At 40.5% G+C, this 16260-nt stretch overlaps 1 protein-coding gene across 6 annotated transcripts in view; it reads left to right on the top strand.

The window, feature by feature from the left end:
• enox2 (ecto-NOX disulfide-thiol exchanger 2) overlaps positions 1–16260 on the top strand; it is a 192000-nt gene that overhangs the window by 134777 nt on the left and 40963 nt on the right. For all 6 annotated transcript variants that reach the window (XM_039813280.1, XM_039813277.1, XM_039813281.1 and 3 more), the window contains 2 exons: positions 3580–3711; positions 15857–16012. In XM_039813280.1, the coding sequence (XP_039669214.1) occupies positions 3580–3711; positions 15857–16012 (288 nt within the window). The remainder of the gene's footprint in view (positions 1–3579; positions 3712–15856; positions 16013–16260) is intronic.

Here is a 16260-nt window from a genome sequence, read left to right as displayed (position 1 = left end):
GTAATTTTCATTCCATGCAAACAGTTGGCTTCAAAACAGAAAAGCAGAGTCCATGTTTTTAGTTAAAAATATTTACCAACGTTGATTCCCTCATTGGCAGTATTGTCCCTGGCTTCTATTCCTCCTCTTTGGCAAGGTTAACTTATGTGTTGTGTGTATCTGTTCCTGTGGTGTGTGCTCGCACATGAGTTTATCCATGTGTTGGTTTTCTTAGCAGCTGTTTGCTGTTCCTCCCTCGGCTCTATATATTGATGTGATGGTGTAGGATGGTTCTTTAAGTAGAGCCAAGGCTGACTCCTGCCCTCAAGGTCACTTTGCCATAACAAACTCAAAAGCCCTCAGTTACTGACGCATAGAGCTGCAACTCTGAAGAGTATAATTGATTCATGGAGGAATGTGTGTGTGTGTGTGTGTGTGTTGGGAAAACATGAGACAATGGATGGCAGTTGAGTCGATGCAGGGCGGGCAACAGAAAAAAGAAAAGAACAGAGTTAAGGACGATGAAAAGAAAGAGGGTGGCACAGGAATTGGATGCACTAAATGAATGGGAGCACCGGGGCAGACAGATGAACTGAAGGGTGTGTGACAATTGTCAGCAGGGCCTAAAGGCCACTGTAGTTCACTTGACCCAGCACTTGCAGTACGCTTTAACGTGCTCTATGTGCCATCCAGTCAAATGGACAAGGCTTTCGAATGTTAGCCCAGTCAATAACAACACTGACCTCCAGTGAGGAACAGGAATTAATTCTGCTGAAAGGTCTTTGGAAAGCTATTGATGTCCAATGATTCCCCATCAAAGGCCAATGCCTTGTTGTGTTTTCACTCACAATTCAGTAGATTAGATGGGATCACAAATAGACATTTAGATTTTTTTCAATGCCAAAATCATATTTGTCCAAAATAGAATTAGATGATGGATTTATTATTATTGTAAATTGAATATCTTTGTTTTGCCTAATCAGCGGCATACCTGTCAAGTTTTGGATTTGAAAATAAGGGAAATTTTCCGGTGCCCACCTCGAGCAGTCCCACCACCCCAACCAAGCTCCATACTGTAATGTTCTCCCTTACATTTTAAGACAGGTGTACAAGAAAGCTAAAATCACCACTTGATGCAGAATGCTGAAAACATTTACAATTTATGCTTGTCTTTACATTTACATTTTATTTTCATTCCACACATTCTTTTCATTTCATATTGCTTTTCTTTTACAGTTTTTGTTTTCATTTCACATAACTTTTCTTTATTGAGTTATTGTACAAATTTGTTGCAGACTTTGCATTCTTTAAGACTGTTTTGGAAGGAGTGTATTTGTGAGCTGGGCCAGAGCGGTTAATTTTACATGAGAGTAGAGCGCAGACAGTTCTGTTGTCTAACGTCATCCTATTCTCTGTAACAATCTTTCGTACCATGCTAAACACCCTTTCTGAACTTGCATTGCTATGGGGAATGCAGAGTAAAGCCTTCAGAAGTTTTGGCAGCGCACCGTCTCTGTCGTAGCGTCCATCATCCGTCTCTGTTTTTTTTCTTCTTTTTTTCCCCCGCGTTGTCACTCATCATCTGACCTCACACACTAACCTCGCGACAACTGCCACCTACAGTACCTGTAGTCATAGTAGGCTACTGCAGGTGGCAGTTATCGCGAGGCTAGTGAAAGAGCTCATATTGGGAATGTTTTTTTTCTTTTTTTTTACTCCGCTCGGGCCCGGGGTATTATTATTTTTTAATAACGCAGGTTAAAATACGGGAGATTTACGGGAAAATACTAATACGGGAGGACGGCGGGAAAGAAGGGTAAAATACGGGACTTTCCCGGCCAAAACGGGATACTTGACAGGTATGATCAGCGGTCCAAATAAAAATGAATCCTCAATCGAAAAATTATCAAAAGATTGATCGATAATGAAAAATAACAGGCTCTCAGCCCTGATTGTGATATCTCAAAAGAAATACCTCAATATCAATGTATAAGGATGTAATTTGCATCACAACTGTTGCTCAAGGAAACACTTTCAACATAATTTGTCATAAAATGGGTTGATTTTTTTTATATAAAAACAATTAATATATTATACTATATTAAATGGCTTCTATCACTTACAGTAACTGTAACGTAGAATGTAAGACAACATTTAGGATATCTCAATATTACAATTACCAAATCTCAGACCAACATCATCAACATGTTGATTTTTTAGCTATAAATTTTTAGCTATAAATAATCATTAAGCCAAGCAAGAGGACTGTGTGTGAGTGTGTGTATCCATGAGCACTACAATGACTGCAGTTAATGCACTGTAAACTGTAATAAAATAGCTATAAAACAGCTCACCACCGCTCCTCTCCTCCTTCATTTCAAGTCCTCAAAAGTGTCCCCTGTTAATAGGGCTGTGTTAGTTAACAAGCTGGTGAAGTCCTCGTCAGCAGCATTATTACAGCGACACACAGACACAGACGGTTTTATCAGGCCTCTCCATGGCAGGGACAGCAGACAGCTTTGAAATTAGTAGCTCGGGGGGGGGGGGTAAAGAGGCAAATAACATTATTACACATAATGCCAGCTGTGTCTGAACACCAGGAATACTAATGTTATAGTGTTACCTCCACAGTAGGCTCTGCCACAGACCTTCTGAGGTGTGAAGTGTGTGCAGGATGCTGCACTTCTCATTATTAACAGTAGTGTTGGCTTTGGCATCAGAAGAGAAAAGGGCAGCTTGACTCAGCCAGCAGTCACAGGAATTTACAGGTCTGACAGATAGAAAGAGGTCGACCAGAGGAGAGAATTAAAAAGCATTTAGAGCTGTGAAATATACTGCAGACTGGGAGAATGAGCCGCTGGTGGATGTATGATGCGTTCATGTTGACTTTACTGTAGGGTTTTTATTATGGGGATCTAAATGTGTTTGCTTTATTATGCAACACTTGGCAAAAAGAACCATGTGAGTTTGAGGTGATGTGTGTATTTGTCCTGCTAAGTTGGAGATGTTTTTTCCAGGTTTAGTAGAAGAGTGCCTGGCAAATGCCCGATAGCATCAGTAGCATAATCTTGTTTTATGCTGTATTATTTTCTTACTCCGGCTTGCAAATGAACGCTCAGCTCTTTCACTGGAGTACTCATTGGTCTACATTTTGTGTGTAGATATATGAATCCATTCCTGTTTTTTTTTATCTGCTTCTGACGAGCAGGAGTTCTACTTTCGTGTGACAGTTCTTTCTGGTCATACTACAGTATTTCCAACCTGAAAGTGAAACGGAACAAACTGCAACAACGGGATGAGTAGATTGTTAATGGCAATGGTTGTTGAAATCACTATGTTGTCAGGCTGACTGCAGAGTCACAGTGGGCTCCGCTCTCTTCTTCCCTCAGACAGAACACAAAATCAAAGGAGGATTTATAGAGTGGAAGCGGCAGGAGATGCCATGACAGCGCCACACTGTTGAAAACAATCTTCTACCTCAGTCAGTGACCGTAGCACGATTCCTCTTCTGGCATGACCCTGTATCATGATGATTTATCAGTGACCGGAATGATACTGACTCTTCTCTCTTTCCCCCTTTTTTTGTGTGTCTTTCTGCAGAAGGTATCTGCAACATGACAATGGACTCCAACTCGATGACGATGCCCATGTCAGACCCCAACGCCTGGGCAACAGCCATGAACAACCTGGGGATGCCTCCCATCGGAATCACTGGACAGCAACTCATGCCAGGTACCACACTGCCTAAACCTTACCACACAACACCTAAACTAGAACTACAGACGCCTTTGTGTTGAAAGTTTATTTCAATATTCCACCGGCACAGATACTGTTTCTGGAAGCATCATAGACAGGCTTTTATATTTTCACGTTTGTTAGTGTATTTATCTGATGTCCTTCAGTCTAATTTAATCTAATTTTGCAACAGCAACATTTCATGTAGATGTATTCACTTCAGAGCATCTCGTACTCCTATGATATCATAAACATTTGATTGATTTTGGTTTTTTTTCCCCCTCTGGCTATTTTCACTATAAGACATAGCAAAGTGTTTTGTTGTGTTTTTAACCTTTAAGTCTGTGTGTTAAGTTATGCAAGAGCAGTCACAGGTTTTAGTATAGCACAAATCACTGACACTTGCATACTTGCAAATTAGCTGTGTTTAGTGCCATTGAAAGCCTCAAACTGTCAACTCAACTTGCCACCAAGCTGAAATGAAAGTTGAATGTGAATCATTAATATTTATTTCAACCACAAGAAAAAAATTCAAATTGAGTTCCTTTTCCAAGCTTATGTCATGATTTTACATCAAACCACATTTGCTTTGTTCAACAATAGTGTTATCATTTCTGCTCTTCTACTTATATCATACACTGTATATCAGGTAATGTGCACTCTAAAGAGCTGAGCTCAGCACACTACAATGACTGAAAGTCTATTGCCTGTGGTTTAATAGCATCTGTAACAGTTGGGAACCAGATGTTTATGGGGATTAAAACAATGACATTTCATTCATTTGATTATTTCTCCTGTATTATTACAACCTCCAATGAGCATTTTGTAAGGTTAAGCTACTGTATTCTGATCTGCCACTATGATATTCAGCCTTAATGATTGCTTTGCTATCTATAACAGTAGGTTCAGCGGCACTCTCCCACTCTCCATCTCTGAAGAGTTATATTTTTTTCTATCCTCAGTAGAAAGCCTTTCCCTAAAGCCTTTTATAAATCACTTCCCACTTCTTAGCTGAAATGCACTTTCATATTTGAAATATGCCAGGCTCGTCTTGTGTGCGTGTGTGTGTGTGTGTGTGTGTGTGTGTGTGTGTGTGTGTGTGTGTGTGTGTGTGTGTGTGTGTGTGTGTGTGTGTGTGTGTGTGTGTGTGTGTGTGTGTGTGTGTGTGTGTGTGTGTGTGTGTGTGTGTGTGTGTAGATGCATGTGCGTAACGGTCTCCCAAATGCACTCCTGGAAAAAATATTAAGGGAAACACACACGCCCGCGCACACACACACAAATGGCACTTCTAATAAAGGGAAGTGGAGGAACTGAACTTAATGTTAGAGGTGAACTCTGGATGCTGGACACACACATCTATTCAAGAGTGTGTTCTTCAGATGAAATGTGCACTAAAGATGCCAACTTCCTTCTCTTGAACTTTGCAGTGTTTGAAGGCCTTTTGTACAGCAGACATTTGAACTTGCCAAAGCAGCTCTGTTCCGTTTTAAGTGCGTCATTAAGCCGTACCGGTGATGTAGCATGTGCAACGCAGAGCCCTGAAACTGGCACACATAAATCGAATGCAGCAATTAGTGATGTTATTAGGCGGACCTGTGTTTGACAAGTCAAAATGTCTGCTGTAAAGAAATGTCAAATAAACTGATCTTACATTTAATCAGGCCCTCTGCCAGTTTTGGCCCGCAGTCATACTTGAAAACAGGTGCATTTAGTTGGTTTTGGACTGTTTTTGTGTAATGGAAAGGAAAGGTAAGAGACCAGTTGTTGATCTGTGCGTAAAAGAATAAATCTTTTTCACAGCAGACATTTTGACCTGTAATAGCAGGAAAAGTACAGATCAAACTAATTTGACCTCAGTTCCATCAAGTCTCCCAGTAAGCTACGTCAATGAGCCAGCCGGTGATGCACAATACCAGGACCCTGGAACTTGCTCACCTAAATGGCATGCTGTGGATTTTAATGTTATAAATTACACCTATGCCTTTCCTACTATATCTTGCCAAGATGTCTGCTGTGAAAAAGGATAAGGGCCTGCACACCCGCACAGGTGTTTTCACCTATCAATATGGGATGGATGGTAGAGACAGGCAAGATTCATTACTTCACCGGACAACTCAAGACAGTGCTATGACTGGACAATCGGTCGTGTAAGGTTTAAAAATGCTGTGTTTTGACAATTTAGCACTATACCCATAAACGTTGGGTTTTGACGTAAAGCATCCATGCTTGTTTTGTTTTATCAGGAAATTCTGGATTATTTACAGCCAAGTCGTATACATTGCAGCTTTAAGAGGTTTCTCAGTTGCTATTACAACTTATACTTTGACGTCAACGCTACACACAAGTTCGAAACTGCTTATCACGACTTTATGACATGAACGTGACATCTGGTTGTGGGTTGTTGTAGCTATGCAGGAATTACGTTAAGTACGTTCAGCTCACATGATCCCATTTATTAAAAACAAAGACATTTGTCCCGTCCTAACAGGTGCAACAAACTAAGGTACACAGTCTATAAACACCCCCACAGTCCTGAGAAGAGCTCAAATCAGGTCCTGTGTGGGTTTACCATGGGTGTTAAGGAGCTTTTTAAGCCTCAGCTAGGGTAATACATCAGGTATCAGAAAGCAGTTTCAGAGGGAAAAGAAGGAAGGAAACCGTGATGGAGAGGGAGGAGACTCAAGTTAATGTGGATCACCTGGAATAACAGCTAGTGTTTCCCTAATTTTCCCTCTTCTTCCTTCCTTTCTACTTTCCTGTTCCCCCCGCTTCCTCCCTCCCTCAGCAGCCTAAATTACCCAACGTCTAATTTATATCTCATTACAGCTGAGTCAGCCACTGTAACCCAGAGCCACATTAGAGCACACGCTGTTCATTTGCTCTTCATAGAGCTGAGCTCCTTTACACTGAGTCACACCGACATGCTCCTATGGGCTCAAGCAGCACGTACTGTAAACCAAAGGTGTAGGCAGCAATTGACAAATAATTACATAATGTGTCAATAAAGTAATTGTTAATACATTCAAAACTAGTTTTTGTCTTGTAGATGGACAGTAAAAATCCTTGATATGTACGTATGTTATTTCCCAAATGTGCTGCTGTGTTATCATCTCATATATATATATATATATATATATTTTCCACCCATGCATTTTTCACTCAAACCAAAAAAACTTAACTTGTTGAACTTCAGGAGAAATATGTAAGAAATGCACTAATGGTACAGATCCACTTTTGCGACACGACTGTCGCGTGGTGTCGCGACGTCATACAGCCATGGTTGATGCTCCACGCCCCCGACCAGCAGCTGATTGGACGAATGCGTGACGTGGGTGTGGCTACTCGAGAAGTTCAACAGAGTGTCATGGCGGCTCGTCGAGAATACAATCTCGTATTTTACAAAAATAATTCACCGAAACGTGTTTCTGAAAACATTTTAAGCGAGAAATAGGCCATGCAGTTGCTGAATCTGTCTTCATTTCAGATCGACAAAGGTTAGTTTGAAAGATTTTAGTCTACTTCTACTGGATAGTCGCGTTGCGTTCAACGGATTCATTTGCATAAAGCTGGGCATCGGCCAGCTTCTAGACGCGCAGCATTTTTTCCAATGTAGCGTTTTTCTCAATTTAAAAGAAGTAATGAGGATGAAGAAGCCCAAGGTTATGCAGTAACAACGCCACAAAATTACATACATTAAGTCTATTTAAACTATTTAGTTCTGTTTTAGGTGAACTTTGTGCTGAACATTGTATCTGCACACCTTTCTTTTGCTTTATGGCATTGCCGTCTTTGAGGCACGCACTTTCACATGATGTTACACACAGTCTTATTCTGTCCTGCAGGACTTGTTGCCAGAGCACCTTGTGCCTTTGAAGTAATCCACGTGGATTAGGTATTGATTCTCCATCATGACTGAACATCATCTTTTCTCCTTTTTGTTTCACCTCTAAACAACAGGGGAGAATTCACTGTCACTCTCTTTGTCCTTTCCCATTTGATCTGTGAGCGTGTCTGTGCATGCATACGATTGGTCACGTTTGCTGCACGTAGGTTTAAGTCGGTTTTTATGTGTCAGCTTCCGGCTCATTCATTAAAAGAGACTGCCTGAGCCGGAGTGCTTTCATTACACATTAGAGTTTGCCTCCCTTTCATCCACTGTGAGCCTGGAATATATTTCTTCACCACAGAGTCTTTTCCTGCCTCCAGCCAAGTGAATTTATCCAGACAGACAGCTGGATAAACAGACCACTGTGGGCAGTGCCTTGAACAATCTGCAGCCTCACAAAGGCCGTTGCAAGTCTCCACTGATGACAGTTTTATTTCTATAGATGGACTGGTTGTGTATGTTAGAAAGTTATGATTACATGTTTGTGTTAGCGAAGTGTTTGGAAAAAAGGGGGAAATTTGACTCAGGCCACAGGCATAAGTCAAGTTTGTATGTACTGTATGGTAAATGGTGCACAAAGTATATAGGAGTTCGGAGGTCTTCTCTGATCCACAATCTTTTTATGTTTGTACTTTTGTACATAATATTGTCATTCTGTTTCTTCATATCATAGTTTTACCATTGCTACGTACTTCTGTCTATTCTGCATGTAAGACATCTATTGTATGTCTGTCTGTCCGGGAAGAGTTTCTCTCCCCATTTTTCCTTGTTAAAGAACTTTTTCCTCATCTGAATCAAGTATCTGAGGATAGAGGGTGTTGTCTTTTGGATGGATTTTAAAGCCCTCTGAGTCAAATTTGTGTTTTGTGATTCTGACCCAGCCCAAGCTGTCCCCTCCAAAAATCTTTAATTTAGAGACGCCACCCCTCCATAGACAGAAATCAAAACCATAAGAGGAAAAATGTCAGTAACTAGAAATATAAAGTTGCAAAACTTAGCAGAAATCCAAAAACAACTCCTAGTACTAGTGTACTAAGTTCAGTGGAAGGAGCCAATGTATTAAGTACAATGTGTGTTCTACAAATTGCATCCAAGTTCAAGGTGTAATGTTAGTGGGGTAGGGTTTAAGGGGAAGGGTCAATATCTTGGATGATGTGTGTGTGACAGTCACAGTTAACTTGCTGGGTAGCTGTTGTCGCTTGAAAGGTGGAGATGGCCCATCTCATCCAAACAGCTCAGGGGGGAGGGGCAACACAGAGTCCTGGGAACAAACTATGTGATGAGGAGCTAGACTTCAGGACAGAGCTGAATGTAAAGCCCGGGACACACAGGGCCAATTATCGGCCGCTGGACAGTCTGGCGAGGTCAGTGACTCGAGTCTGTTCGTTGTGTCCCGTGCCGTCGTCAGTCTGAGGGGCTGTCGCCGTTCATTTTGGCCGACCTGACAGGTTCAGTCGGGACTCACCCAGAAATGGCGAGCGGAATGAGGTGACTAGAGTTTCTCAAAATCTGACGGAAATCTTTTAAAGTTGGTGTCGTCTCAGTGTGTCCCGAGGCAGTTTTTTGGACCTCGGGGATGCGACTGATCATTTCCACTGGCTTTTCTGCCGAGGGTCGGCCGTCTGGTTGGTGTGTAACCACTTTAAGGGATTTGTTTCCACCATGGTAGGGTCTGGCATAAATCTGGACGAACAATGTTGCATATTCTGCCCTCATAGTAGCTGCAGCTGCGGTCGAAGATCAAAACATGCCTTATCAGTGTCAATTTTAATCATTGTGCTATTCTGCAGAATGTGTTGGGGAGCATAGAACGGCAGTTATTTAGGTTTTTAAAACCCCATGATGTAAATAGTAAGCTGAACCCCTTTTAAACTGTTTAGACAACAACGCAGAGACAGTTTCTGTGGTTATGGAACATTTTGAAAAGTCACAGCGGGGTTTTCCCTTTGGTCAGAGAAAGTTATGTTGAATGATCCAGGTTTTGGATATACCATGAGAAATTTTTTTTTGTAACCAAAAAGTGTTAAACACGGACTCTGGTTTCAAGGGGATGTAGTTTCTTTGAGAAAATGTCATTTATGTCATGAACATTACATGGATAAGTCATGTCTTATGGTTAGAATGCCCCAAACCTGGTGAGTAAAATCCCAGATACTGTATAGTGTGTGAACTGTGAGAACTGCGGAGAAATGGGAACAGTAACAGCAAGAATCAACATCTGGTTTCTACATCTTTCACATCTGACAGAGACTGAGAGAGAATAACCTTTTCCAGGAGTGTTCACCATGTATTTCCCCAACCTCCATCAGCATTCTCTCTAGCACGTCCTAACTATAAGCAGAACCAGATGGAAAGGTATAGAGTTCCTCCTCTATATTTCTCTCAAAATACAGACCTCCCAAGATGTTTTTTATTATGAGACACTTGACGGTATGTATTGTATCACTGTTCAGTACATTTGGCTTTGATCAAAAGACAACCAGTGACTTCTTTATGTTTTAAAGCACTTTGTAAAATGTGTTTGTTAGAGAAGTAATCTAAGTCCTCATCACAGGTTTTTCTCTCATTGTGGACATGAGTTGTGAGGAGATCAACCAAAGAGAGATTTTTCCTTTTCAGGTCTTTTATTTTAATGTTTTTGGAGACCTGAAGTGGTGAAAGTATCTAGTATTTCTCAGAAGAAGAACAACAATTAGATGAAAGTCAGAAATATATTCTTTTCTTTTTAATCTCTTTAATCATTTTATGACCATGACCATTCAAATTTATCCAATCCTAAATCCCAAATTTTAAGAGCCACCAACCCCCTTTCACTTTGTGAAAGTAGCAGTAATGCTTGTCTTTTTCTGTTACCAGACGTTCTCATTTTTGTGTTTGTCTGAAAGTTAAGATTATTTTGACCGACCAATACCTGCTAATAGCAGCTCATTGGACAAAAGGAAAATGTGATTAACTTATACACACACACTCCCCCATAAGAAAAACATTTAGTATTTCACACAGAATTAATTTAGATGCGAACACACACACACACACACACACACACACACACACACCCTTGGGAATAGATAAGCAGGCTCCAGGGACAGTTCCCTGCATAAACAACCACTCCTTTGTCTGCTGCATCCTACTCATTCTCATCCCTTTCCCCACGGTTGACACAACCCCCTCCACCACTGTACTCTGTGTACACACACACACACACACACACACACACATACACATATATATATATATATATATATATATATATATATATATAAAAAACTTAGTGTCATGCTTCGTAGCCAATCATCTAACAATGCTCCTCATGAATTTAGAGGGCTCAAGACGCCCCAGATATGAATCAGGGTCCTCTCATTTTCACACATTAGCTCACCTGGATTAACGTTAGGAAATACATCGGCTGACAGTCATTCCTTTGCCGTAAGCGTTTTCCAATCCTTGGACTGAATGCTGTGTCCCTTTCTGCTGACTACTCAGGAGCTGCACTGGTATGATGCCAGAGGTTTTTGGCTGCATGTAGGCTGACAGAATGGATATACAGTGTGTCTGGGGAAAGGAAATACAGCAGTAGTTATAGGGCTACAGAAATGGGACTTTCTGACAGTTCCCCCTATCCATGGCAGCTATATTAGATTGTAGGCTAGATTTGTTATGGAGATTTGACAATGGAGGTGTCTGATAAATAAGACGGATTCTGGAAGGCAACATAAGGAAGCAGATTGTCATTCAGATATAATGCCATAAGGAGATTGATTAACCTTTATAAACAAGTTTTTTTTTTATTCTGTCGTGCAGGATGTAGGCACAAGAAATGTTCCTGTAAGAGAAATGGAGTCTGAGATGTTCCTATAAAAATGAGAGTGTGACTCTTGGCGGAGATTGAGAGAGGCAGATTTCAGCCACTGGTAGAGTTCCAGGTGGCGTGGCTAGCTCGCCTCATTAGAGAATATTATCCAGCATGCCTCACAGCAACCGCCTATGTCCCCCCACCCCCACTCCCGCCGCAGACTGCTAGAGGGGACATTTACCCTGGAAATCAGAGAAGAGAAAGACAGGGAGGGGAGAGGAGGATGACATTAATAGCCAGAAGCTTCACACAATCAAATGTCAGGTTTTCTTTTCTTCGTTTTTTTTCTTTCTGCACTTCCTGAGTGATGGGCAGCTCCAGATGTAATTACTTTGAATAAACCTTCAAGAAATATATTGTTTAACAGTATGTTGAGGGTAGAAGGAAGGAGAATTTGTACAATAGTCCAAGAGGCATCGTGTGTATGTGTGCATGTGCACTCATTTGTGTTACTGTACAAGGAAGTGATGTGAGCAGGGAGATGTTTGTGAATTTCAGTTTTCTAACATTAGTGAGAAAAGAGACTGAAGCTTGTTAGACAAGAGTGGTAAAAAAGGATCAGACAGGAGTGTGGCCGTGTGTGGGTGGATCAAACCCTAGGTTTCTCTTGTCTCTTACACAATACTAAAAAAATACAGTTTCAAGACAAAGAGAACCACCAATTATTCCCATTTGAGAAGCTGGAATGTCTTTATTTTCCTTAAATTATGACTTAAATGTTTAATTCATTAAGAAAATTGGTGCTGATTAATTTCCTGTTGATCGAATAATAAAGTAATCAACTAATCATTTCAGCTCTTCTCTCAAGTAGCCTGCTTTACCGCTGGAATCATCCATTTGTACAATTGTTGAAGCACCCCGTCACGAGCAAACTCATCTATCTAATCCATCTCAGGCTGGTCTCTAAATTTCCATTCATCTAGTTTACCCGTTAAATAAATTAAACATAAGTAATGGTCTCATAGAACTATTAGTGTGTCTTGTTTTGCTGACCAACTGTCCAAAATCAAAGTCCTGCTGTCATTACTTTCCTTTCCTATAGATGGTGTTTTTTGGCGTTGAAATGATCTGACCGCAGTGCTCACTTGTGTAGAGAATATGCAGCCTGTTAGATTTTAATGTGTGTTTGTGAGTGACTAGCTGGTCCTTTAGTAACTTCTTTGACAGGGCCCTTAAAGTTACTATATATATGACGGGTCACAGATATATTTGTAACACCGGAAAAGCCTGTGCAGCCAGGTAAAAGGTAGCAGGAAATTTCTTTATATAGGCCCAATTGTATTTTAATTTTTTTTTACAAGTTACCTTTTGTTGTTATGGTTGATACTGGGGCAGGGCCATCACCTTAAAAAAAGGAAATAAAACCAAGACCAACTAAAAGCTAAAAGGGAAAGTGACTAAGTCACTAAGTCTAAGTCACACTCGGTCGGTCTTTATCAGATGGAGACAATTACAGGATTGTAAATTATTCAAAAGTGACCCCGAATTGGCCCTCAGGTATGTAATATGTCATTCATAACTTTACAATGCGCGATGTTGAGGTTTTACGCCAGTAGCCTACATTAAATTACATCCCTCTTCCATTTAGCACCCGGTTTTATTTCTTTTCAGTCTGCGTTTCTGTTGGCCTACTGTTTTCTGTTCCCTTGTCCCCCTGTACTTGTGTAAAGCGTCCTTGGGTGTCATATAATGCACAATATTAATCTTTAATTAAGTTATTATTACGTTGGTTATCGCTACAAAAAACTCTTAATGTTTGGCTCTTGACAGTGACAGTGATAACGTTACCTGGTTGAGCTCACGATACAGCCAGGCTAAGTTACTGCACGCAACACTTGAAATGCAACGATGCATCTCTAACTTATTCTCTTATTGTAAATGAGCCACTTTAAACTCTTGAACAAACTAGAGGATGCACTTTTCATACTGGCTAGCAAAACAGTCATATTCACTGTTATAATGCCTTTTCAAATGTAAACTGTACTCCAATAAATAACATAAAATAAATTTATATCTGGAACATCTAGCAGCAAATCCCTCAGAAAACTGCATGAATACATACTGTGGAGCAAGTGCAAGTCTGCATGTTCATCTGTGTCTACTTACAGCATACATTGTAACGAGTTGCACGGCAGGAGGGAGAAAATAATGGTATGTTCATGATGAAACATGTCCTCGAGCTACATTGTTAAAAGTGGTGATGAGAGAACTCGGCTGTAGCTGGAAATCCTTAGGATGAAGTAAATAATCTCCTTTATTACACACTGCTCTGCTTCATGCTTGCTTCAGGTCTCAGGCTCTTAATGGATGAGGAAAGATTGATAGGCGTGCGCGCGCGACACACACACACACACACGCACACACACACTCACACACTCACACTCCAAAGGGAACATAAGCATGGGCAGCACTGCAGTCAAATTGAACCAGCCATGCCCTGATTTAACCAGAATGTTTCCTCCATGTGAGCTGAAATCTAAAATTTTGTTTGCTTTGCATCAACATACGACATGTGAACTCATAAGCATGCTTCCTAATTTAACCAGTAGAACAGTAGAGCATTAGCTCAGGAATTGAATTTTGATTTCCTTGCTCCATGCTTTCTTCTTTTGCAAACACCCACAACACAACATAAGGGTCAGTCTTAGTGTATACTCTGTTTTGTTTCCTCAGTCCTTTTCGATGTAAAGTGTTTGGCATTCAGGTTGGTTATTGCACCAGCCTCCCATCTTCCATCCACCCTTTCTTATCTTCCCTCCTACTATCCGTCTTCTCTTCATTCACCTTAACGTGCGAAAGAAGCAATCAATCGCCTGGCACCTAGGGTCCATCTTATCACATGTTCCCTCTCAATTGGACACATGGTTAGCGACTGATGGTGAGGTCATCAATAGACATATGGTTTCCATCTATTTTCCTTTAATAGAGTTCACGTATAGTTTGCCTTTCTCTATCTGCCCCTATTTCCCTCCTCATTTTTGTCTTTATTACACCCCTCTCTGGTGGTCTTCTGTGATGTGCATATTTCTTTATTCTTCAGTCATCCATTTTCTCTCCTACAGTAGATTTAGAGGAAATTACTTATAAGCAAATGTATCTTATTGCCAGTTAATGGGTGTATATTATAGAACAGTAAATATTTACACTGGATTTCAGTTAGAATTGTTGGAATCCACATAATGTTTGTTGCAGTTGTTCTCTTTTGGAGGTGAATATCACAATTAACTTCAAGTGAATATTTATTTACAGGTACAGATATTTAAATTCAAAACAAAGTATTTTCAAAGTTTATGAAGCTTATAAAAGTCAGTTTTAGTTCTGAGAGGTGTTAATTCAACTATTTGTTTATTACTGAGGTCATAGTACATTGTGCTGGACTTCAGTATATTGAAAGGTGCAATGTTTTGCCCAGCACATTAACAAACATGAGGGGGGAAGAATATTAGAAACAGCAAGTACAACCGTAATAATAAATGTATAGTTAAATTAAAACATCTCTGACAGTGTCAATCAAAACTGAACATTGACTGTATATCTTTCTAAAGGTAGTATTTATTGATAAACTGCTGTATTTCTCTCGGATTCTACTATTGTGTTGCTTGTTTATTTAAGCACTTCATTAGTCGACTGTGTCTTATAGTCAGCAAACAACACCTTCTGTATAATTGTTTTTTTTCCCCAGTGGTTCAGATTTATTCTGCTACATATCTAGTGTATTACATTGTGTGTATAATCTCCAGTGAAGGATTTGTTTTAGCGAGCCCTGCTCCTGCATGCACGTACACAGGTGCGTAAACATTACACACCCTGTGGCATAATTGTCAACTACAATCCTCTGCAGGTGATGTTGAGGCACATACTGGAGGGCAGCATCATTTCCATTTCAAAAAGCTCCATACTGGGATGCGTGTGCACATAAAAACATGGTGTCTATGGATGCCAGTACTTGTGTGTAGGTGTGCGCATGTTTACCCAGGTGCAGTGTAAATCGATATTTGTAAATATAAGCTTCTCTGATACGTAGGTTTTAGACCCAACTGGCCAACTCTAATCATAATCTATAAGGTCATCATTCAAGCTGCAGGAGTGACAGAGAGAATGATTCAGTAAAACTTCTTGAAGTATGCATGTTGTTTACAAGATGATTTATTCATGAATGGCTGTGTATTCCATTATGAGTAGGCTGGTTGTGTGTCACTGGTGTTGACCGAAGAACCAGGCAGGGAATAAGTACACAACGTGAAATGGAACTTAGAAGATTTATTATGGGCTAAAGTTATACCTGACCAAAGGTTAGCTGTTGGTAAACAAGTCTGTGTTTAAAACTTACTGTCTATGTGTTCTCTTCTTTCCCAGGAAGGAAGAGCTGTGTGATCTCATTTATATTTCTGTCCTACCTCCAGATTTTGATCCCAGCCTTGGTATGATGGCTGGAATTACCCCCCTGAATCCCATGATGCCTGGCCTCGGTATGGTGCCTGCCCCCCTCTCCCAGGATCTGCCAGTTGTCAAAGAAATCATCCACTGCAAGAGCTGCACCCTGTTCCCCCCCAACCCCAGTAAGTCATAATATCATGCTAATCCTGCGCCTTCCACGACAACCTGCTCCTTTACCAGCGCCTCCATGCAAAAGAGTCACACCACAATAAAAGGCATCTAACTCTGTTATATTATTAGACACACAAGGTCCAACTTACTGTTTTTTTAAGTTTATTAACCACATCTCATTGCCTTTCCCTTAAGCAGATGGAGTAGCTCAGTTTTTTTTATAAAAAGGATTTAGTTGTTTTAACTTAACTTGAGTATG

Source organism: Perca fluviatilis, chromosome 10 (assembly GCF_010015445.1).
Source record: "Perca fluviatilis chromosome 10, GENO_Pfluv_1.0, whole genome shotgun sequence".
Lineage (NCBI taxonomy): Eukaryota > Metazoa > Chordata > Actinopteri > Perciformes > Percidae > Perca > Perca fluviatilis.
Note: the sequence above shows the minus strand (reverse complement) of the source record. Positions and strands in the feature narration are given on the sequence as shown.